Below are 24,840 nucleotides of genomic sequence, written 5' to 3'. Positions count from 1 at the left end.
TTCAGTCATACAATGTTCCAACACCCGTCCCTTCCCATTTCTCACCACCAATGTCCCCAATTTCCCTCCCCCACCTGCCAGCCTGCCTCTATGGCAGGCACTTTTCCTCTCTCCCCCCCCTCTCCCTCACTCTCTCCCTCTCTCTCTCTCTCTCTCTCTCTCTCTCTCTCTCTCTCTCTCTCTCTCTCTCCCTCTCTCTCTCCCTCCCTCTCTCTTGCTCTCACTCTCACTCTCGCTCTCGCTCTCTCTGTTGTCCCCACTTGCTCTCTTTCTCTCTTTCCTTTTGGCCATTGTGGTTTGCAATACAGGTACCGAAAGCTTGTCAGATTTCTCCCTTTACCTGCTCTCGGCACTCAGTTCTTGCTCAGAGTCATCATTTCCAACTATCATTGTCACAGTGGTCCCTTCTCTATCTGATCCCTTCTCATGTCTTCCTTGATTCTTTAAAAAAATTCCTCTATTTATATCATTTGTTTCTTTTCAGAGAGATATTCAACACCTTTCAAGATGTTGCTAGCTGTGAGTTCAGGCCCGTCACCAGCGTAAGGACACACACTTGCTAACAGAAAACCCTGACTTGCACCGCTGTTCCCAGACACAGCACCTGTGTGCTGGGGGCAGACCTCGAGCACTGCCTTCAGGTCTGAACCCCTAGCATGGCGGAAGTCACACTCAGGCATTGCTCTCCACAGAGCTGACCTCCTGGGCTTCCTCGCGGTCCTTAGCTACAACAGGACCAACGTGCGGACAGCCAGGAGTGTCAGCCCCCTGCAACTCCAAAATGAGGATGCAATGATGCATCTCTGTTATTGTGTTTGGGCTGCACCCGCTGATACTCAGGGGTTACTCCTAGTTCTGCCTCCAGAATCACTTCTGGCAGTGCTCAGGGGACTGAATGGGATGCCAGGGATCGAGCCCTGGTCAGCTGCGTGCAAGGCAAGCGCCCTACCTGTTGTACTATCTCTCTAGACTCACGATGATGCATCTTTGAGAATGCTGCTTGCTTTTTCAACCCTACCTGGGACTTTGTCCTTAAAAAATGGATTTTGCCAGATGGATGATACTGTGACTTTGTTCTGTTTGGGGGCTACACCCAGCAGTGCTCAGGAATTACTCCTGGCTCTGCACTTTGGGATCACTTCTGGCTGTGCTCAGGGGCCGATATGGGGTTCTGGGGATTGAACTTGGGTTGACTACATGCAAGGCAAGCTCTCTACCTGCTGTACTGTCCTCTGGCCTACTTTTATGATTTTTAAGGCTACTATTTACCATAATGTTCACCTTCTCAAGCTCTGACCTCCAACATGTCTTCCTACCAGAAACCTGGTACAGTTCTAGCACGGGCAGTTCTTCCGGGCCCCGGGTGAGGAGAGGAAGTAGCTGCTCATGAGATGCTCCTCTCCTATCTGACTCTTGGGAATCAGTTTCAGTTTAGCAAAAAAAAAAAAAAGCCCAGCCTCTTCATGAATGATTATGTGATTTGATAGTCATTGCTGTTGTTTATGAAAGGGGTGCAGAGAGGCTGCCAGTAAGAGTCCTCAATGGAGACAGTACCCACGTTTCGCACTTGAGAGGTTAGAGTATCTAACATGCTCTCTATGTGTTACAGATGCTGCCCACTACAGAACCCAAGCAATGGTCAGTAGTTCCACTCAAAATAAATGAGTGGACTCAGGGTTGGGGCTCAAACGATGAACCTTTGCCTGGAGTTCTCTTCCTTTGGGTGTTAGGGACCACTCATAATCGAAGTGATGAGACAACTGTAAATGGAGATGAGAAACCATCTCTCATCTCCAAGCTTCTCCTGCCACCCAGGAGGACGTAGGAGTCTGCAACACGTTCGTCCTTCTTGCCAGGATGCCAGAGAATAAACAAGGGAGGCATGCAACTCACCAGCACCACGCGTGCGCTCCGAGCAGCCCGTGTGGTTGAGTCCTGTTGGCGCACTCTGGGAGAGAGGGTGGCTGTTGGCACTCAGAGAGGTGCCCATCACCTTCCGCCAGCACTGGGAGGGGAGAGGAGAGGCAGGGAGTGAGTGAAGAAGATAAATGACATGTTGTCATAGCCACAGACTTTTCTAATTGCCTAGAACTTGTGCCGTGAGCGAAGCACACAATTAAATAACCACGAGGAAAAGCAAAGCTCCTAGAAAAAGTGGTCTGCAAACTAGATGGCTTATTTGGCAGCTGTGGGAGAGCAGGTCCTTAATAATCTGAGTTTAGAGTGGCAGAGGAACAGGAAGGTCTGGCTCTTTTCAGGAGGTGGTTGAGTTCCCTGAGTGAGGGAGTCAGGGAAGAAAGAAGGGATGGAAACAGTGGATTCTTGGTGTCCTGGGTTCTGCCTTTTCCTCTTATGCTACAGCACAGACTTTAAGCGATTATTTAATATCTGCTTTAGCCCTAACCTTCACCCTAGGTTTTTAACTGGTCATTTTCACAATCAGTACCGCATCTATCCATTTGAGGTGAATGAACTTTAAGAACCTCCATCAACAGGGGATGGAGCCATAGCATAGCAGGTAGGGCGTTTGCCTTGCACGCAGCCGACCTGGGTTCCAGTTCCAGCATCCCATATAGTCCCCTGAGCACCGCCAGGAGTAATTCCTGAGTGCAAAGCCAGGAGTAACCCCTGTGCATTGCCAGGTGTGACCCAAAAAGAAAAAAAAATCCTCCATTAACAATCGCAAAACGGAATTTATTCCCTCATATTTTTTCCTGAATGTATATTATTTGCTCATTAACATGAAGTCATGTCATTATGTCAGCTCTGGAACTCGTGTCTGAACGCAGCCTACCCAACCACCATATTTCCTCCGTAACACGTTTCTTTCATAGGGATCTCTGGACAGGAGGACCTGAGCACTGCTTGAGGCCACTTTAATCTGCAGAACTTCCAGTAAAAGCATAAAAATGCCAAACATAAAACAGATCACCAGAAGGTATTTGCTTAGTCAGCATGGCTAATGGGGAGCTGAGTGCCCACCCGGCCGACAGCAATAAAGCTAAATGTCAAGCCTCATAACATAGTGTCCGTCATGTAATAGACAACCACTCGCTATACCGACCTGTAGGAAAATCACAAGATAAATAGAAAAAGACAATCAATATATACATATATATGCATAAGTGCACACATATCAGATGCTGGTATGACAAAAAAGGCAATCATTAGTCAAAATAGTCAAACAAGAAATTAGTCAAACAGGGGCCAGAAAGATAGTACAATGGTCAGGGCATCTGTCTTGTATGCAGCCACCCTGTTTGATCCTTAGTATCCTGTGTGGTCTCCTGAACTGCACCAGGAGTGATCCCTGAGTGCAGAGCCAGGAGTAAGCCCTGAGCACTGTTGGGTGTGGCCCCCAAACAGAAAAATATTCAGTGAAACATATAAAAATGATGAAAAAAGGGCCGGAGAGACAGAACAAGTGTAGGGCACATGTCTTATAGGTAACCAACCTGTGTTGGATCCCCAGCCCCATATGTGGTTCCCTGTGCCCTGCCGGGAGTAATTCCTAAGCCTGGAGTCAGTAGTAAGTCCTGAGCATAGCTGGGTGTGGCTCCCATAAAACAAACAAAAAGAGTAAAAGAAGTTGTAAACAGAAATCAGAAATGAGAATTTCATTGACTGATATAAAATACAAGATACATCTTTGGAAAGACTCAGTGGTGAAGTATCACTCTACCACAGAGTGAAGTTGAGCTCTGGAAACCTAAAACATCTTGATAGCAGTAGAGAATAAAGATAATTTCTAATGACAACAGATTTAACACCTTAAGCCATTTAGGCCAAAAGGAAGACCACCATCACTTGTTAATTACAGGAAGAAAAGAACTGGCAACCACCAAGCTTGGGTATTGTTTTCTTTCGGATGAAGGGAAAATAAAGACTTTTCTTTCTTTTGGGGTCACCCCCGGAGATGCTCAGGTGTTGCTCCTGGTTTTGCACCCAGGAATCACTCCTGGCGGTGTTCAGGGGACCATGTGGAATGCTGGGAATCGAACCCGGGTTGGTCGAGTGCAAGGCAAATGCCCTACCCGCTGTGCTATTGCTCCAGCCCCATAAAGACATTTTTTAACTGAAGGAAAAGCAACAAATTTGTTGCTAGAAAACATATCCTAAAGAGGCTAAAGGACATTCTCTAAACAGTAAAGAAATTATATTTAAAAATGAAGACTTAGGCCTTCGTAAAGGAGAACTGATAAATTTTAAGATAAATATACTAGATTATGTTATTTTACATGAATGTCTGTAATTTATTTTTGCTTTTTCTTTTCAGCCACACCTGGTAGTGCTCAGAGCTTACTCCTGACTCTGTACTCAGGGATTATATATGGAGGGCTCGGGGGTCCTTATGGGATGCCAGGGATCTAACCTGGGTCAGCCTTGGGTAAGGCAAATGCCCTACCCTCTGTACTATCACTCTGGTCCTGAATGTCTTTAATTTTTGATTACTGAAACATGAATCATGAAACCACACAATGTGGTGGTACTCAGTATGTATAGGGAAAAAAACTTCATACAGTAATATTTTCTGGGGTCAGAGAGATTAGAGTGGATAGGACGCTTGCCTTGCATACAGTTGACCAGGATTTAATCCCTGAGCACTGCCAACAGTGATTTCTAAGCTCAGAGCCAGGAGTAAACCTTGGGTGCTGTCCAGTGTTTCACCCCTGCCCCCCATAAAAGGCTCATTTTGAAAGTCAGGTGATTAAAATTTTGTCAGTAGAAGTAAGATTACTTGAGGTATTTTCTTAGAAGGGCTGGAGTGACAACACAGCAGGTAGGGCATTTGCCTTGCACCCCGCCGAACCAGGTTTGATTCCTCTGCCCCTCTCAGAGAGTCTGGCAAGCTACCAAGAGTATCTCGCCCGCACGGCAGAGCCTGGCAAGCTACCCGTGGCGTATTTGATATGCCAAAAAACAGTAACAACAGGTCTCAAGATGGAGACATTACCGGTGCCCGCTCGAGCAAATCAATGAGCAACGGGATGACAGTGACAGTGATTTTCTTAGAAGTAGTAAATGTAGATAATAGCAGGCTGTGATATGTTTTGCAGGTATATAATAATATATTTAGAAGCTGCTAAGAAAAATATACAGAACAGTATATTATAAATTCAAAAAATAAACTATTGTAGGATCCTTAAAAAATCAAGGAAAGAGTATCAGAAAAGAGAAGAAACTACAAACACACAATAAAATATCAGATTCTAATTCAAAAATTATTTAAAATTTTAATGATCAAACTATACTATCTAAAAGAGATAAGTACTGTGGTTAAACAAACTATCCGTACACTTCCTTTAAAGGTTCATTTGAAATCAAGAACAGGTGTAAAATAGAAGGGTCTATCTCACAGTAATGAGAGGTTAAGGCTCTGGCTTGCATGTAGCTGACCCCAGCTAATTTTGCATTTGAGGGTCCCCTCAGCAATACTGGGAGGGTCCCAAGCACACATCCAAAGGCAGTCCCCAAGCACTTATGAATGTCCTCCCCAAAATTAAATAAAGTGAAAGGACAAGAAGTGTATATTTAAACAATAAAAAGGAAGTGATTGTATCAATTTCATTAAGTAGATTTCAGAGCGAAAAGACCAATTATTTACCATCCGTTCAAGAATACAGAATAGGTGAGACTACTGCCCAACTCATTAAAAATGTGATTTCCAATTAGTATCTTATGATACTAAGGTATCTTCAAGACAAAGGACGCTAATATGTTTGAGAATTTCCCAGGAAATGAAAATTAATTTTATCATTTTAATGTATTTTTCTTCTGGTCAGTTCCCTGAGGTGGTCAACTTTTCCTTCCATATAAGAAAAATAAACCACCATATTTTGATATTCCAAATCCCTTCAGTTGTGCCTAACTGGCTATTCAGGTATCATTGAAAATAAGAACATTGGGAATTAATTAAGTAGGAAAAATTACTTCTATGTGAAAATCCTTTTATGGAAACTTGGCATATCTTTTTTTAATATAATGGATTTTAATGCTATCTCTTTCTTGTAACTGGGGTCTCTTATCTACATTTTTATTCCCTATCCTTGGAACTATGACTGTCATTGTGCAATTTATTTATTATTTGATTTGATTTTTTTTTTTACTTTTTTACTGAATCACTGTGAGATAGACCCTTACAAAGCTGTTCATGATTAGGTTTCAGTCACACAGTATTCACACACCTGTGTACATTTCCCAACACCAATGTCCCCAGTCTCCTTCCCATCTCGCCCCAACACCCACACTTGCCAATTTAAAGAAAGGACCTTGGGGTCTGTCTGAGTGACAGTACAGCGGGGAGGGTACTTGCCTTCCATGTGGGCAACCCAGATTCGATCCCCGGCCCCACACACGGTCCCCCAGGCCTGCCAGGAGTGATCCCTGAGTGAAGAGCAAGAGTAAGCCCTGAGCACCACCAGGAGTGCAGTGTTCGACAATGTCAACAGTAACAATAAATAACAAACAACAATAACAATCACAAAAGTGATTGGGAGTTGGGAATAAGGTTTTCTTAGCTTGTAAGGTTCAAAGTGACTATTACTTTATTTAATTGCCATATGATAGACATATGACAGTGTATCAGCTCCTGGTGCACCATAAGAACCTCAATATATGTGTATACTATATAGAAATCACTCTAATAAATATGGGTAACATCCATCGCCCCATCACATTTTTTTCTTTTAATAAGAACATTTAAGATCTACTTTCCTAGCAACTTAAAAATATACATTATTATTATATTATATTCAAATATACAGTATTATTATTATAGTCTCTATGCTAAAAAATTTGACTCCGAGATATAAATCCAAAAGTAAATGACATGTATTTAAACAAAATGTTATTCACAAATGCAGTCATCTATCAATGGATAAATTAATAAAAATAAAATGTATTGGAATTTTACTTAATTCTAAGAGGGAATGAAGTACTGATATTTGCAAGAATGTGGTTGACTCTCAAACTATTAGGTGAAAGAACCTAGGTATACAAATTACATGTGATTCTATTTATGACAGATTCAGAATTGGGGCTGGAGAGACAGTACAGCGGATACAGTGGATAGCCCACTTGGGTTTAATTCCCAGCATCCATATCTATCCCAAGCAGGGGTTATCCCTGAGTGCAGAGCCAGGAGTAACCCCTGGGTATCACTGGGTGTGGCCCCCACTCCCTTGACCCCTGCCCCAAAATTAAGAATAGCTAAAGTAGATTCTTCTTCTCAGGAGGAGAAATGGGCTGGAGCGATAGCACAGTGGTAAGGCGTTCACCTTTCATGCAGCTGACCCGTGTTTGATTCCTCTGCCCCTCTCGGAGAGCCCGGCAAGCTACCGAGAGTATCGTGCCTGAAGGGCAGAGCCTGACAAGCTACCTGTGGCTTATTTGATATGCCAAAAATAGTAACAATAAGTCTCATGATTAGAGATGTTACTGGTGCCCACTCGAACAAATTGATGAGCAGTGGGATGACAGTGACGGTGACATGAGGAGAAATGTATAGTGATGTTTGGTGAAATGAAGTTTGTTGTTGTTGTTGTTGTTTCTTTTTGGGTCACACCTGGCGATGCACAGGGGTTACTTCTGGCTCTGCACTCAGGAATTACTCCTGGTGGCGGTTGGGGGACCTATGGGATGCCAGAGATCGAACCCAGGTCGGCTGCATGCAAGGCAAACGCCCTACCGGCTGCGCTCCTGCCCCGAAATGAGGTTTCTTTTTAACGACAAAATTAGAACTACATAGAGGGGATTCTTACAAAACCCTGTGAATATTTAGTGTTATTCTTTAACATTACTAAATCTATGGTGTGTGAATTTCACCTCAAGAAGGAAAAAGTATTTGAAGAATGAGTTGAGATTCAGGAGCATACACTTCAGAAATACTCAACACTAAAAGTTATTGCCATTTTATAAAGGGAAGGAACAAGAGATGGTGATTAGGTAGTAAGTGTTCTGTATACATGATTATCTTATTTTTTTAATAGTCTGACAAATTTATGCAAAAAGCACGGTACAAAAATATGCAGAAGTGCTTGGAAAATAACTCAGGGGGTGGGGTGCATATTTTGCATAAGAATATGAGTTTGATTCCCAGCACTGTTTATGGGCACCCCCATCCCCCCTTCTCCACTGAGTGCCATCAGGTTTAACCCTGCAGGCCCTCAACACTGTTGGATCCCAGCACTGAACTGTCGAGTTAGTTGAGTGTCACCAGGAGTGGTCCTTGAGACCCTTTAGACTCCCTCTTGTATCCCTAGAGACAAAATCTAATTGAGTTAATATAGTATTAAGGTAGTTATAGCAACTTATTTTGCATCTTTATAAATCATCATCATCATCATCATCATCATCATCATTATCATCATCATCATCATCATCATCATCATCATCATCATCATCATCCTGTTGATCGTCGAATTTCTCCAGTGGTCTCAGTAATGTCTTCATTCGTCCTAGCCCTGAGATTTTAGCAGCCTCTCTTGACTCGTCCTTCCCAATGGTGCCGCACTGGAGGCTCTTTCAGGGTCAGGGGAATGAGACCCATCATTGATACTGGTTTTGGCATATGGATGCGCCATGGGGAGTTCTTGAGGCTCTTCCATGTGGGCAGGAAACTCAGTAGCTTGCCAGGTTCTCCCAGAGGGAGAAGTAGGCTATAAGATGTCGCAGCCGCTTGGTTCCAGAAGCTTACTTTTAAGTCTCTGGATGTTGGCCGTTGACGGGATCACAGGGTGCCGGGGTGGGGGTGGGGGGTAGTCCCTGGGGTGTGACCGCCTAGCTACTGGGAAATGGGAAATCTGGGCGGAAGAGGCCCAGTCCCGATCCAAGCAGGCTTGGAGATCTCAGCCCTGGGTCCCATGACCTTTATAAGTGTTACAGCTAGTGCTGTCCAGTGTATAATAGTGTCTGACGCTGACCTCCTTCAGTTGTCCTCCCTGGCCAGGTGCAGGGCCAGACACACACCACTCGGAGAGAACAGGAAGCCAGACCCGGGCCGGCCCTGGGAGCACCATGAGCTGTTATTTCCTGCTAGGCATATCGCGGGTCACCTGCAAGCTTAGGCGTTGCAGGCAGCTGTAGGGGAAGTGTCAGGACCCAGGGCACGAGCCTGCTTACCTGGATGCCAGCTTTGTGTGCCATCCCCGTGCACAACGTCCTGTCCACCTGGGCTTGCTTCTCCCACCGTCGCCTCTGCGCCTTCTCCAGCCACATGTCATCGAGGCTGACTTGTGAATAGAGAGGCGTGTGCACGGGCCGGGAAGGAGCCCCTCCGGGGACCTCCTCTGCAGAGCAGGACGGCAGGGCCTGCGTCCCCAAGTCGGTGGTGGAACAGAGCCGCTGAGCCAGCTCAGCGCGAAGGGCTTTCTGACTGCAGGAGCAGGAGGGCTTCTTGCCTGCTTGCTCTTCCCAGGATACGTGGTTCTGGAACAGAGAGCAATAAACTGGTCATGCAGCGCTGTGGCCTAAATTTGGTTTCAATTGTCTAGAATTCCATGTTTGGACTCATCTCTGAAACACGGACTTTAGTGACATGCATTCTTCCTAGAAATTTTGTTTTGTTTTGTTTTGGGGGCGACGCCTGGTGGTGCTCAGGGCTTACTACTGGCTCTGCACTCAGGGATCACTCCCGGTGGTGCTCAGGGGACCATATGTGGAGACAGGAATGAAACCTGGGTTGGCCACGTGCAAATGCCCTCCCCGTGATAAGACTATCACTCCAGCCCTGTTCACAAAAGTTATGGGGAAAAAAAAGACAAGAAACAAAACAAACCTTATTTCTGACAAAATGTCTACTCTCAAGACTATTACAAAGCCAACATTGTCTACCTTGATGAAGAAATTATATCTTGAATGTAATTTGGAATATTCCTTAGAAATTATTTTTTTTAATTCTATAGTTGGGAGACCCTCTGCTCCTAAAGACTATGATCCAAGAGGTCTTCTAACCCATTTTGGCACCCAGAGTGGCTTCTTACAGAAATGCACCTAGACTGTGAGCTGTACTACGACTGTGTGCCACCCGGGGAGGGATTTTCCCTCTCCACCCTGTTTTTCTGCTCGGAAAATGGTCGTGGCGGCATCATCCACATGGTGAGAGCCACCCCCTAAGACTTCCACCCAGAGGTAGTGACTTTGCAATCTTGTGGCTCATAGGCTATCATGGGAAGGGGGAGGTACCAGCACACCCTCGGCCCAGATAAGATCCAGAGCTGCTGCTCTCGAAATACACCCTCTCTTCCTAAAGACTATGATCCAAGAGGTCTTCTAACCCATTTTGGCACCCAGAGCGGCTCCTTGCAGAAATGCATCTAGACTGTGACTGAACTAAGACATCAGAAACCCAAAACCGTGCGGCTGTTGTTGCAGCCACACAAGCTCATAGAATCTTCATTCTCAGTAATGAAAAGAAATTATTAAATGATGCCTTTTCAGCAGGCCTGATTGTTGGGGGAAAATTCCAAACAATAATAGTGAGTTCTCTATTGAAATATTGAATGTATTCAAAGTATAGAGAATAAAATGAATATTATTAGCGACTTAGGTAAGTTTTGGGGGGAAGGGGGGTATATTGGGGTTATTGGTGGTGGAACATGTGCACAGGTGAAGGGATGGGGTTTCAATCATTGTATGACTGAGACTTATACCTGAAATCTTTGTATTTTTTTTCCATGGTGATTCAATATAATAAAATAAAATTTTAAAAATAAATAAATTCTTTAGATGGGGCATAAACTCTTGCTTTCACCAGACAATATAATTTGAATTAAAGCACACACTTATTCCTTGGCAGAGACAGGAACTAAATGTATGCTAGCTACACCTTACCCACACTGAGGTCACTTTGTTCCAGATTGCAGCTATACACTCAAGTATCCTAATTAATTTTAAAAGAAAATTTGTTCCCAATAGTTTTGGGGAGGTGGGGAGTTGGACCACACCCAGTAGTGCTCAGGGTTTACTCGTGGCTTTTTGCTCAGGATCACACATGCCAGAGCGTGGAGGACCCTTTGCAGTGCAGTGGATCAAACTGAACCCCACAACACATCGAAAGTCATACACCATGATAAAGTGGGATTCACTCCAGACGTGCAAGAACAGTTTAACATAAGCAATTCAATTAACATAATATACCATATCAATCAAAGAAAAGATAAAAAATGATAATATCATATCAACTGATGCTACAACTGGGTAATCTATTCTAATTCTCAACAATGGATTAGAATACAGTGCTAAATTCCCAGATCTATGGTTAACTATCTCGATAGGGATGAATGGAGATGTTACTGGCACCTGCTTGAGCAAATCGATGAACAATGGGATGATACAGTGATGGTCAACTAATTTTTCAATAAGGAATATGAGTACACGAAACAGAGTGAAAATACTCTTTCAACAAACGCTGTTGGGAAAACTGGATAACCACATGTAAAAAATATCAAGCTCTATCTGTGTCTCACACCGTCACAAAAGTCAATCCAAATTGGATCAAAGATCTTAAGAACATAGAAGAAACCATAACATTCATTGAGAAAAACATTGGCAGAATGTTCCAAGATTTGGACCTAAAGGTGTTTTCAGGAATGATTCCATTGAGAGAGGCAACAGAAACAAAAAGAAATAGGACCATATCAAACTAAAGAGTTTCTGCATGACAAAAGAAATATGGATTAAAACCACAGACAGCCAACTGAATGAGAGAAAAATATTTGCACTCAACACCTCAGGTCATAGTTTAATATCCAAGAACTCTCAAAGATGGACAGCAAACAAAAACCCTATTAAAAACTGGGGAAAGGAAGTGAACAGATACTTCATTGAAGAAGATAGGCAAATGACCAATAGACTCATGAAAAGGTGCTTATTATTGACAGAAATCAAAATCAAAGACAGCAATGAGATATCACTCCACACCAATGAGAATGGCACATAAAAAATACTGGGACAAACTGTGTTGGCTGTTGGGGATGTGGTAAAAGGGAAACTCACCCATGACTGGTGGGAATTTCTGGTTCAACCCCTATGAAAACAGTAGGGAAATTTCTCAGAAAAGTAAGAATAGAGGAGTTCCAGTGAGCTATAAGTGGATAATGAAGGTATGGTAATATACACAATAAAATATTATGCAGCTGCAAGGAAGAATGAAATTATGAAATTTGATGGAACTTGGATGGAACTGGAAGATGAAATGTTAAGTGAAATAAGTCAGCAAAAGACAAATACTGAATGTTATCAATCCAGTATTTATGGTACATAGGGTAACAGGAAAATGCAAAGTATAAAGTGGAGGGTGTCTAGGTCACCCTGGATTCTACATTATAAAAATGAGAAGGACATAGAAGGAAAAAAATCGAGGAGGAAAGCAAAAATAGGCCGTTGGGAGATCACGCGGGCAGGAGCAGGGGTCTTAGAGTTGTTGGATACCTACATATCTGAACCACACAACCAACAAAATTGAAAGCATGATATCCAAACTATAACATGCAAACTTGAAAATGTGCTGTTAAGAAGTCAGGCTAAAGCCACAGTACAGCGGGTAGGGCATTTGCCTTGTACGTGGCTGATCTGGGTTTGATTTCCAGTATCCCATAGGATCCCCCAAGCACTGCCAGGAGTAATTCCTGAGTGCAGAGCCAGGAGTAACCCCTGTGCATCGCTGGGTGTGACCCAGAAAAGAAAAAAAATCTAATTCATATAAAAAAATTCTACGCAACTATTAAACTAGTGACATTTTTTATATAGTTGTAGAGGTAAGACAATACAAAACTGTACTTTGTACTAAGATTCTTACAATTAAAACAGCTTAAAAAGCTAGAGTCTAATAATATCACAATTGGGATGTAATATACAACCCTTTTGATTTATCAATATTTTCATTTGTCCTTGAAATTGTTTGTGTGCATAGGTGTATGTGTGTAGAGGCAGTTTTACCACAAAAGTAAGGCACCAAACAGTCATATACTCAGAATCCCTGATCTCCTTTGATAATCTCTCCTTCCTCTCATCTAGGGCAATGGTCAGTTTTTTGTTTCTACTTTTTTTTTCACTTCAAGGATGTTATTTAACGAGGTTCCTATGGAATCCTACAGCATACAACCCTTTCACTACCTCTAAATATCTTGAGACCCATTAAAATTGGAATGAATGATGCGCTCAAGTTGGAATGTAATGATGCAATTGTATGGCTATACCTCAAGCTGTTACTCATTCATCCCTAGTATCCGGATGGATATTTGGGTTGTTTTCAGTTTGGGGCTATTATAAAGGAAGCCACGAAAAACATGTACAGATTCATGTGCAAACTGAGTTTTATTCGCCTGAGACCTATTTATGCCTGAGAATGCAGGATAAACCGAGGTCTAGTTTCAGAAGAGACTGTCGGAGCAGCTCTGCTTTTTTTGCTTCTCTGTAGAAGTGTGCAAGGCACCTGTTTCTCCGTATCACTGAGAAAATTTATTTGGGGGCATAATTATTTAAAACACTTAAAGCAGTCACTCTGCATTCACTCCGCATCTACTCATGTTTGACACGATACATGTGTGCTCTCTCTTTACTCGAGTGAATTTTATTTTGCCTATTTTCTAATTAAATTGTTTGTATTTTATGAGAATGCCTTATAAATGTTTGAATAAGACCTTTTTAGATACTTAGTTTGCAAATAAGTCCTTCTCAAATGTAGCTTATGTTCTTATTCTTCTTCAGGGTCTTTGGAGTACAAATTTTCTTGCCTTTGATAAAGTCCTATTTATCTATTTTCCCACCATGGATATGCTTTTGGTGTCATGATTAAGAAATTTTTAAAAATCTTGACAGAAAGTATTTTTTCCTGGCATTTTATGGTGCTATATTTAAAACTGAAGCCAGTAACTAATTGAAAGTCAATTTTTGAGTAAACTGACGCTTGAATGATTTTGTTTCCCCTAAGAATGTTCAACTGCTTCAGCACAGTTTGTTTGAAAGAGTATTTCCTCCATTGAATTGCTTTTGCCTCTAAAAGTATTCAATTGAGATTACTTGCGTGGGTTTGTTTGGGGATCCTCTACTCTGTTCTAGTAATCTTTATGTCTGCTCCTGCCTCCACATCCACTGCCTTGATTATTTTCCGTTGTAAGTCTTAATTATCAACATAATTACTGTGGAGAAACAGTCATCCCAGTTAGATTTTTCTTTTGGTTTAAAATAGTTCTAATTGTTCTCGTTTCCATGCCCCTCCATAGAAATTTTTAACTTCACACAGGATTTTAGAGATTTAAAAATGTCCACGATATGGGGCTGGAGTGATAGCACAGCGGATAGAGTGTCTGCCTTGCACGCAGCCAACCTGGGTTCGGTTCTCAGCATCCCACATGGTCCCCTGAGCACCGCCAGGAGTGATTCCTGAGTGCAAAGGCAGGAGTAACCCCTGTGCATAGCTGGGGTTACTCCTGCCTTTGCACATGGTCCCCTGAGCACTGCCAGGAGTGATTCCTGAGTGCAAAGGCAGGAGTAACCCCTGTGTAACCCAAAAACCAAAAAAAAAGAAAGTTCACGATGCTTTCTCTCTCCTCATTTAAAATCTCTAAGTAGAAGCGATATCTTGGATCCGAGATCCCAGAATCAGAGAAGGCAAAGGATGAGGCCGGGGAAATGACCCGATATCCATTCATAAAGTTAATGCTCTGCCTCAGAGAACACCTTGTCCAAGCTCTCCACAGACTGAGAACGGCGTGGTCTTACCCCAAGGCGGAGATGGTGAGTGGTGGAGTGGGTGACAAACACGCATTGGCATTCTCAACTGAGTTTCCCCCCATTTTTTCCACCCACGGGCTACTTCTTAATTAAGATGGACTCCCACATGGTAGCACTCTTGCTCATTTCCCTTCCTATGATCCCTTTACCAGTACCGTGAGCCTGTATGTGTGCACCCCGCAGTACTAGGGACTACTTTCCCGGGAATCATAAATTCTGTGCTCCTAAACTGGAAATAAAAGAAAAAACTTCTACATGTATATAGAACCTTTCACAACTGAGGACTTTCTGGCATCTCTATCATCCAAACACGCACCAACAAGCTAAGGGCTCCCAGGTGTGAGTTGCTGTGACATCACGGGGGTCGAATTATATGATATTCTGTAGGTGAGGGGATTCTCCATGTCAGTGAGATATCGGGCTGCATCATTGCAAATTTCTCACATGCCAGGGATGCCTCAAATGTTAGACCCCACCCAAGGGGACCCCGCTCTCATAACTTTTGCTCCTAATTACTTGATTGCATCTTCAGTTTTACTGTCGTCTTTTACCAACATCCTGAATAATTTTATTTGCTCATTTATTTATAGTTGCCACTTCTGTCTCTGCTTTGGAGAACAGAATCCTTCATGGATCATTATATGTTTGTATGTAGTATGTCTGACTCAGGGCTATACATATTTATAAAATAAGAACAAGATGGGCTGGAGTGATAGCACAGCGGGTAGGGCGTTTGCCTTGCATGCGGCCAACTCAGGTTCAATTCCTCCATCCCTCTCAGTGAGCCCGACAAGCTACTGAAAGTATCCCGCCCGAACAGCAGGGCCTGGCAAGCTCCCCGTGGCATATTCGATATGCCAAAAACAGTAACAAGTCTCACAATGAGACATTACTGGTGCCCACTCGAGCAAATCGATGAACAATGGGATGACAGTGACAGTGACAGTGAAGAACAAGATGAGAGGATTTGATGAACTGGGTAGCAACATCTAAGATAAGCCACAGAGAGAAAGACACTGAATTGGCACAAGCGCAAACAAGCCAATGGAACACCAAAAGTACCTCAAAGACCTCAATGTTAAAACAAGGCATCTTTAAAAAAAAAGGCACCAGGGGATCCTATTCATGACTTTGGGGTAAGAAAGGATTGTTTTATAGATCCCAAATGTTAAGAACACTTTCACATTAAAAGATACTTAAAAAAAAACATGAGTGGGAAATCACTGTGACATATTCAACCAAATGTGGGATTCCCCCCACAACCCTCTGGAATACAGAGAAAACAATCCAAGAGATGAATAGACAAGAGAATAGTTCAGACACATCCCCAAACCTCTTAAGACACGGGGGAAATGCGTATTGAGATCACAAGGAGAGCTCCGTGCTCACAGCAGATAGCAGAGATGAGAAAGATGAACAGTAGCAAGCAAATGTTAATGAGAATATGGTCAAAGGAAACTTAATGGAGTGTCGGGCTGGAGTGATAGTACAGTGGGTAGTGTTTGCCTTGCACAAGGCCAACCGGGGTTTGACTCCCCGGATCCCAAATGGTCCCCTGAACACTGAGCCAGAAGTAACACCTGAGCATCTGTGGGTGTGATCCCAAAAGCAATAATAATAATAATAATAAAGAATGGAGTGTAAATCTACACAGTCATTTTGGAAAAAAATGTTTGAGTGTTTGAGTGTAAGCCAAAGATATGACTTGGCGACACAGCCCTTCCCATCCTGAGAACACATCAGCAGAAACATTTGTGTGTGTGTGTGTGTGTGTGTGTGTGTGTGTGTGTGTGTGTATGTGTGTGTTGGGGGAAGGGTGTCAGAATTCACCAGCAGCTCTGCTCTGGGAGAACCAAACAGAAACTTCAGAAGTTACCAAAAGTCAGGGATAAACACATGTGGCTTATGGATTCAAATTAATTCTTTTTGTGTGTGTGTGAAGCAAGATACTTTTTATTGAATGAACCTTGCTTAGAAAAATGTGAGGGGGGAAGTAAGTGTTTAAAAAAAGAAAACATAAAAAAAAAGAAAACAGGTTTCTCCAGAGTGGAAATAAGTAGGAAGAAAGAGAGGGACAAGCAAGAGAGATGTGTGTTTCAGAGAGAACACGGGCGTAAGGAGCCTCAGTGAACTACTTATAGTGATGAGAAGAACTATAGACACACAGAACAGACGGTCTGAACATAATCAGAAACAAGCAAACACAGATGTCATGGAGCAGGTGTCAAGGAAGACAACACTTATATTTACAATACTTTAAAAAATAAGCGACAAATAAATTATGGTGTTTGTGGAGAAAAATTAAGTGGCAAAATTAGAATAAAAGGCAGGAAAGTTAGTGTGAAAGTGGACAAGGCCCTTCGGACAGGAGTGGGGCACGGTACATTTTTAACTTGGGCGGAAATTACTTGGTGTTTTTTATTTTCACAATATAGTATCTACATACTGCACTGTTAATTTTTTTTTCAATTTCTATATTTCTAAATTGAACTTTCAAGGCAAAGTGAAGGATATGAAATCGTAGAAAATAAAAACCTCGTCAGATGGAACGGCTGTGGTCGTGAAGTACAAAATATTCATAGAAAAATACATGACAACATGTAACAAAATATTAAGAAGAGTTGTTTGAGGATATTGGAATAACACATCATCACTTCTTACAAGCGCAGTGCTGATCCCTGGCATCCCGTAGGGTTCCTGAGGCCCACCAGGAAGGATCCCTGAGCACAGAGAGCCATAAGGAACCGGAGAGACAGTACAGAGGGTGGGACGCTTGCTTTGTATGCCAGTACAAATTTTGTTTACATATAAGCCATTGTCAGTGGTAGAAGGTGATGCCCCACTGTCATTTTGATTGCTATTTCCATGTCACTGTCATTGTCATCCCATTGCTCATCCATGTGCTTGAGCGGGCACCAGTAACGTCTCCACTGTGAGACTTGTTACTGTTTTTGGCATATCGAATACACCACGGGGAGCTTGCCAGGCTCTGCTGTGTGGACGGGATACTCTCGGTAGCTTGCCGGGCTCTCCAAGAGGGGCGGAGGAATCAAACCCAGGTCGGCTGCATACAAGGCAAACGCTCCAGTTATTTCCATAATAAGCAAAAATTGAGCATCTTTTCACAGGCCTACTGGTCATCTCTATGTCTTTATTGAGGTAGTGCCAGTTCAGCTCTTCTCCTTTTTAATGGGACTGTTTTCATACAGATGAACTTGGAATACTTCATATATCTTGGTTATTGACCAGACTTTAACTGCTTTTATTTGAAAAGCTTTGTAACATCCTCCTGAATGTTAGTGATAACGTAAGTGAAGAGAAGATTCTTAACAGTAAGTCTTTTTCACTCAGAACATTCTGGCCTGTGACATTTTGCTTACAAAGTGCTGTAAGGAACTGTAGAGATGGTAGCAGCGGGAAGGGCACTTGCCTTCTGTGTTTGCCGACCTGTGTCTGACCCCTGGCATCCCAAATGGTTCCTGAGTCCCACCAGGACTGAGCACAGAACTGGGAGTCAGCCTGAGCACCACCAGGCATGGTTTCAAAACAAACAAACAAAAATGCTCTAAGTATCAATAAAAGGGCTCCCTTATATGTGATTCTTTACTCTCCTATTATTGCTTTCAGGATTATAAGTCCTTGGCCTTTGGCATTTTAATTACCATGTGACTTGGTCTTCCTCTATTTGGGCTTATTTTTTATGAAGCTTTTGCTTAAGCTTCCTGGATCTGAGTCTGTGTCTCCTTTCTCAGTGTGGGGAGTTCCTGGCTATTATATCCTTATCCAACATGTCTTCCCCTTTCTCTGTTATCTCTTCTGAATCCCTGTGATGTGAATATTATTTCTCTTGATATTGACCCATAAAATCCGGCCTCGCATGCTGGGGGAAAAGGCAGCTCAGACAGAGAAGGGACCACCAAGTAAAGGGTGCTAGGAGGACCCGCTCGGGATGGGAGATGCGGGCTGAAAGAAGACTATAGACCGAACATGATGGCCACTCAATACCTCTACTGCAAACCACAACACCCAAAAGGAGAGAGAGAACAAAAGGGAATGCCCTGCCACAGAGGCGGGTGGGGTGGAGGGGACAGGGTGGGGGTGGTGGGAGGGATGCTGGGACCATTGGTGCTGGAGAATGGGCACTGGTGGAGGGATGGGCACTCAACCATTGTATGACTGAAACGCAAGCATGAAAGTTTGTAAGTCTGTAACTGTACCTCACGGTGATTCACTAATAAAAAATAAAAAATTTTAAAAAGCGTGAGGGGGCCGGAGCAATAGCACAGCAGGTAGGGCATTTGCCTTGCACACGGCCGACCCGGGTTCGATCCCCGGCATCCCATATGGTCCCCCCAGCACCGCCAGGAGTAATTCCTGAGTGCAAAGCCAGGAGTAACCCCTCAGCATCGCTGGGTGTGACCAAAAAAGCAAAAATAAAAAATAAAAAGCGTGAGAAGTACAGTTCACTTTCCTGTGGTCACGTGGTGCTGTTCCAGTGTCAGCCACAGGGTGGCGCCCACGTCGCTCAAGTGGAGTCCCACATTCTAAGCGCCCAGGGCTTCCTCCAGAGAGCGGATTTCTAGGCGCTTCTCTCCCTTTTCCTGCTCCAGAGTTCAAGTATCTGCTCTCCTGTCCTTGTATACCCGCGGGAGTGCAAGGCACCTGGCCTTCCGCCCATCGTTAAGATGTGGAAGAGAAACAGAGAGAGAGGACCTGCCCCTTACGGAGCCCGCACGGCACACCTGTGCAGGTTGCAGCCTTCCTTTCTCCGCAGGTGCGTGGCCGCTGCTCTTCCCTGGGGAGGGAGGGACAGGGACAGCCACCACCTAAGCCAACGTCGATTTTCCACCGTGCATACCCGCAAGTGCATACACGCGTATATGAGGCCCATGCTAGCAGTGTTCGCTAGATCTTTGTATCTAGTTTGGTTTGGGGGACCACACCCCAGGGATACTCAGGGCTCGCTCCTGGCTCTGCACTCAGAGGTGCCTGGGGGCCCTCTGGGAAGCCAGGGACAGAACCCCTGGCTGGCTCTGTGCAAGCTAGGTGCCCTTCCTGCAGTGCTCTCACTCAGGCCCACTTGTTAGAACTTGACATGTTAAAATTCATCCTCGTGAGCTTGGTTCCCCAGCACACTGCAGAAACAACTGGGAATAAAGTACCCCATGAGGCTCCTTTGACGGCTAACTCGGCAGTGCTCACTGCTCCAAGGGCTCTGCAGAACTCAGTGTGCCTTTCCCGGCCTTATGCCGGCCACTGGGAAAAGCTTTTCTGGAAGAAAGTTTCTTTTAAATATTTCTTCAAGCTTTTCTTTGTTCTCTGTGAGCGAGTCTGGAAAGATTCCTTTCTGCAGGCAGGTGCCTGATTCCCCGAGAGATGGGACTCCCGTGACCTGAGTGCCCGTTAGACATCTGCAGGGCTTTGTTCTATATCTCACGGTCCCCATGCTGTTCTGTAATATTCACCCACAGTCTCCTCTCTGATGTATCATGGCTCTCTCTCTCTTTCTCCTCTCTGTGTCTAGGCGCCCTGGTTTCCAAAGCTTCCCATCGCAGAATCGTGAGCTTCTGAGGTCACCAGTGTCAGCGGCTCTCCACCCCACGGCCCAAGGTTCTAATCTGATTAGACGCAGAAAAATTCTGGAAGACAGCACACAGGGGAGAGACCAGAGGGAAAGGGTGGAGAGGACAGGAATCGGTAGCTGGTTGAAAAGGGAATTCCAAGTGGCCAGGATCATACAGGAAACACACGCAGAGCTCGAATAGAACTACAGGGGAGTAGAACTCTAGAGAATGGAACTCTCGGGGGCGGGAGTGGTAGCGCAGCAGAGAGAACGCTTGCCTTGCACACAGCCAACCTGGGTTCCATGCCCGGCACACCCGCAGAGCCCCCTGAGCCCACCAGGAGGGACCCCTACATGCAGAGTCAGGAGTGAGCCCTGAGCACTGCAGTGTGTGGCTGCTGCCCTGCAGCCCCCCAAAAAACACAACAAAACTAGAAAAGAAATAAAATAGAATTAGAAAGAAGCATCAAGCCCCACTGAACACCCCCCCCCACACACACAACCCCACCCCCCACCGAGGAGGGCAGCAGGGAATCTGTAGCAAGGGTCGGACCTCTCACCTTCCAGATCCCTCACTCCGGACGTTGCTGTTCCTCGCCTTGAGAGACCAGCAGAGGGTCCTGGCACGGTTAGCAATGACTCACCTGGGCCCTGGGCAGGTGTCTGAGCGAGGGGGCCGTGCTCAGGCGACCTCTGGTCCTGCCCTCTTCCTCCCGGTCCGCGAGGGTCTGCAGAGAAAGCAGGAGGCTCGCGCGGGCCGTGGGCGTCCGGCAGGTCCGCAGGGACTCGGAGGCTCGGTCCACGTGGCCCCCCAGGGACACCATGGAGACGGCCGTGCTCCAGCCCGGGCAGTGGAGGTCCAGCCGCTGCCGCCTGGGCCTGGGGCTGCAGGGTTTGGGGCTCAGGGGCTTGGAGGGCCCCGTGTGGCCGGTGGACTCCAAGCAGCCGGCCGAGCTGGAGGGCGCGGGCCGGGCGACCACCGCTTGCTGGCTGCGCGGGCTGCAGGGCCGGGACGGCCAGGCCCTGTCCTGGAGGGCCGGGGGGCACGTGCATTGGATGGCGGGCTCGCTCCTCCTCCGGGGGTCCGGGGGGTCCATGGCAGGGGGAGACTGCGGGGGCACCCAGTGAGCTCCGAACACGAGGCTCCCGGCGCTCGGGACTGGCCCGTCCCCGGCGCTGGGCGCCAATGCTGGGGCGATGCTGGGGGGGCTCGCGGGCTGGGGGCCCGGGGGTTGGGGGCCTGGCCTCAGGGGCCCCAGGGTGGGCCTGCGGGGGCCTTTGGAGTCTCTGCTCCTCAGAAACGTCCGCCAGGAGCCGGGGCGCGCTTTGCTCTTCTTCTGGGCCTGGGGCGCGCCCGGGGGGCTGGCCTCAGGGTCCTCTTTTTCTAGGACTTTGGACTCAAAAAACTGTGAGAAGGTCTTGTGGGCTGAGACCAGCCTGGCCCTGAGCCTCTTCTCCGGGCTTCGCAGTCCCTTGGCACTGGCGCCTGCCGGGGGTGGGCTAAGGGGACCCCCGTCGCCTAGTGTCCGCGCATCACCCCTCTCTGCGGGCGCGGTGACCCCCTGGCCCGCACCCTGGAGGATGGACAGAGAGGCGCTTGTGTCCACGTCGCGGGGAGCGGGAGCCCCCACGCCCCCCGCCTGCTGCCCGTCCACTCCGAGCTCGGGGCCGGGCGAAGGTGGACCCTCGGGGTCTCCCGCGGGCGCGCTCCCTTCCCGCGCCGCCGCGCCGGCTGCGGGGTCTGCGGGGTCTGGATCCCACGTGGACGCGCCCCCTGCGGGGGTCCTGGTGGCCGCTGCGTGGCTTTCCAGGGAGGCCGCTGCCTTGGGAAGTGCCAGGTGTCCCGGGGGCTCCTGCCCCTCCCGGCAGGGGCTGCGGGTCCCGGGAGGCCCGAGCTCCAGGGCTGGGTCCTCAGCCGGGTGGCCGGGGGTGGCCACGCCGCCGCGGCCGGGGGTGCCTCTGTCCTGCGCGCCCGGACCCCCTAGCCGGGCCGCGGGGCTCTGCGCCTCGCTGTCCTCGGTGTGAGGGGGGCCCTGGGCGCAGCGCACGTTCCCGGGCCTGCCGGGTGATGCCAGGGCACTGCCCCCCGCCTCGGCCCCACCCCTGCTCCCAGAGTCCCAGTCCCGGGCGACCCCAGGGAGTTCCTCGCATGCAGATTCCGCGGCGCGTGGCCTGTCTCCCAGGGGCTCCTGGGCGCAGGTGTCTCTGTCCAGAGCCCCCTCCACTGAGGCTCCTTGGGGGGCCCGGACTCCCCCGCACCCTGCAGGGAGGCCCAGCAGGCGCTGAGACCCGAAAGCGCCCCCCAGCCCCTGGCAGGCAGACAGCTCACACAGGTTGCAAAGACTTCGGGCTTTCCTGGCTTCCAGAGACCCACCGGGGGTCACTTCCGCCCTGGGCAGTAGCCTGGGTCTTTCCTCCACACCCACTTCCTCCCTCTGCCCACCCGCTTCGTGCTCCAGCTTCGGGCTGTCCTGGACTGTCACACTGCCACGAACACAGAGAGACAGAGGGGGCGTCGTTCTTCCCCCAGCGCCCTCCCAGGCACGGTGCAGGACCACCCCGGCTCCCACTCCCTCTGACGTGTCTGCTGCACTTGATTTCAGGGTGGTCCCTGGAGCGCCCGCTGCAGGGGTCCCCGGCCGGGCTCTGTTCCAACACCCCAGCCCGCTATTGCTAGAATGATGTGGGAACCGCGCCCCCGCAGGCCGGTTTCTATTCTCCCCGAGAGCGCGCTTTGATGTGTAGTTGCTGGCCGGGTTTCCTGCCTCCACAGAACTGTTCTGAAGGTGCTTTTGTTTATCGCTGCCATCGGCAGGGGCTGGTGCGGGGCCAGCGCCCTGGGCCTCTGCTCTCCGTTCCGGGCTGTGCTCCGACTTGCCGCCTGGGCGCGGGGCCACTTCCTGGGCAGCGGGACTCACCGGCTTCGCAGCAAGGCACGAAGAAGAAGCTGGCCAGGCCCCACGGTCCTGTTGCGACTGGTTCCCCGGCCCGAGCGGCCTGGAGGGCGTGTGCTGAGGAGCCCTGTTGCCGCGTTTATGTTGACACCCAGAATGCGGCTTCTTCCTCTGGGGAGCACCGCACAGAGCAGGCGCCCCGGGAAGATGCCTTTGAGGTTTACCGGGTTCTTGCTCCGCGGTCCCTTCCTTCAACCGGGTCCCCGGCTCCCCAAAGTCCTGCCCTGGAGAGACCCTGTGCTGTCTGAAGGGAAATCCTACTAGGGAATGCGCCCTGCTGAGGGTCCCCACGCGCGGACAGCAGTGTCCCGGGAATGCTCCGTCCTTGTCATCCAGATTTTCTGGAGTGCTACGGTGACACTTGACGCCAAGGAGGCACGAGGTCCCCAAAGGAAACTGGCAACGGGTGTCAAAGCAAGGCGGACCCCGAGACAGGTCCGGGTGCTCCTGGGGCCCTTCTCTGCTTCCCCCTGTTTTCTGGGGGCCTCGGAGAGAGGCTGTGTAGCCCCCCGGCCCCGTGGGCGGGCTGTGGATGTGCGGCCAGCTCTGGTTCAGCTCACAGCTGCACAGGAGGCAGGGCCAGACCCCAGGGACGCCCACACAGCTCTCGGACCTGGATTTCTCACGAGAGAGAGCGGAGGGACCAGCAAAGGCCGTTGCGGGCTGGAGCGCGTGGCTGCCCAAAGCGGGGCACCAACCAGGCCGAGAAGGTCCCCAGCAAGAAGCAGCAACTCGTTGGCATCCCGCCGGCTCTCCGCTCACCGCAGCAAGGGTGCGGCCCTCACTTTGGTGAGACGCTCCGGTCCTGTGGGGGTGCGGATCTAGCCCCTGGCCGGGCTGAGAAGAGCAGGCGGCGGCTTCTCTGTCCAGCGAGCTGTCACTGGGGGCGTGGCCAGCCCCGGCCAGGGACCCCGTGTCAGAGGTGCTCTCAAACGTGTTTGTGTCCGAGAGAGTCTCGGCGTCATCCTGCCCGGTGTCCTGGCTCCATCCCCGCGGCTGGGGTTCTCTGGAAGCAGGGGGCGGCAGCGTCCCGGTCACACCCTCACTGGGCAGCTGTGCATCCGGCTCCGGGGCCTGGAAGGGCAAGGACAGGAGTGAGAGAGGGGACTCGAGCCGCACGCCTGGGTGCTCCCAGCAGGCAGCCGTGGTCAGAGGGAGGAAGGCTCGGAAACAGCGCATTAGGCCCCCGGGGCCTAGGAAAAGAGGCAGGTCTAACGCTACCCTTTATTAGCGAAGCGACAAAGCCAGGATGCCAAACCCTGCACGGTCGGAGTCACCCCTCCATCAATCCAGGACAGGCTGCGGAGCGTGTACAGTGTAAGTCCAACTATGCTAGATGAGTCACGGCCAAAAGCATCTCTGCCGAACGTTTCCGGCAAGAAAGAAACTAATTACTGTATGTTTGCTTTAGAGTCTGTTCTTATGTAACCATCTGGATGGAAGTTAGAGTTCTTACATTGCGGGGTGTTTTTTTCTGAGTTTGGTTTGCCGGAAACAAAAAATAATATTGAAATGGCACACATGTGCTTGGAGGTTAGAATTGCCCAAGTCAGCCTTTGGAAATGAAGAGAAAATGAGGGATCTGAACGA

General features: G+C 47.8%; 1 protein-coding gene across 1 annotated transcript in view; it reads right to left on the bottom strand.

Moving 5' to 3' along the window:
• The window catches only part of ARHGEF4 (Rho guanine nucleotide exchange factor 4), a 111,067-nt gene extending 89,551 nt beyond the window's left edge, over nucleotides 1-21,516 (bottom strand). Inside the window, exons 1-3 of the mRNA XM_055128971.1 lie at nucleotides 20,941-21,516; nucleotides 9,121-9,426; nucleotides 1,894-2,005 (exon numbers count right to left, since the gene is read on the bottom strand). Coding sequence (XP_054984946.1) covers nucleotides 1,894-2,005; nucleotides 9,121-9,426; nucleotides 20,941-21,393 — 871 coding nt within the window. The 5' untranslated portion in view covers nucleotides 21,394-21,516. The remainder of the gene's footprint in view (nucleotides 1-1,893; nucleotides 2,006-9,120; nucleotides 9,427-20,940) is intronic.
• Between the last annotated feature and the right edge of the window lie 3,324 nt (nucleotides 21,517-24,840).

Source organism: Sorex araneus, chromosome 2, assembly GCF_027595985.1.
Source record: "Sorex araneus isolate mSorAra2 chromosome 2, mSorAra2.pri, whole genome shotgun sequence".
NCBI classification, from domain to species: domain Eukaryota; kingdom Metazoa; phylum Chordata; class Mammalia; order Eulipotyphla; family Soricidae; genus Sorex; species Sorex araneus.
Note: the sequence above shows the minus strand (reverse complement) of the source record. Positions and strands in the feature narration are given on the sequence as shown.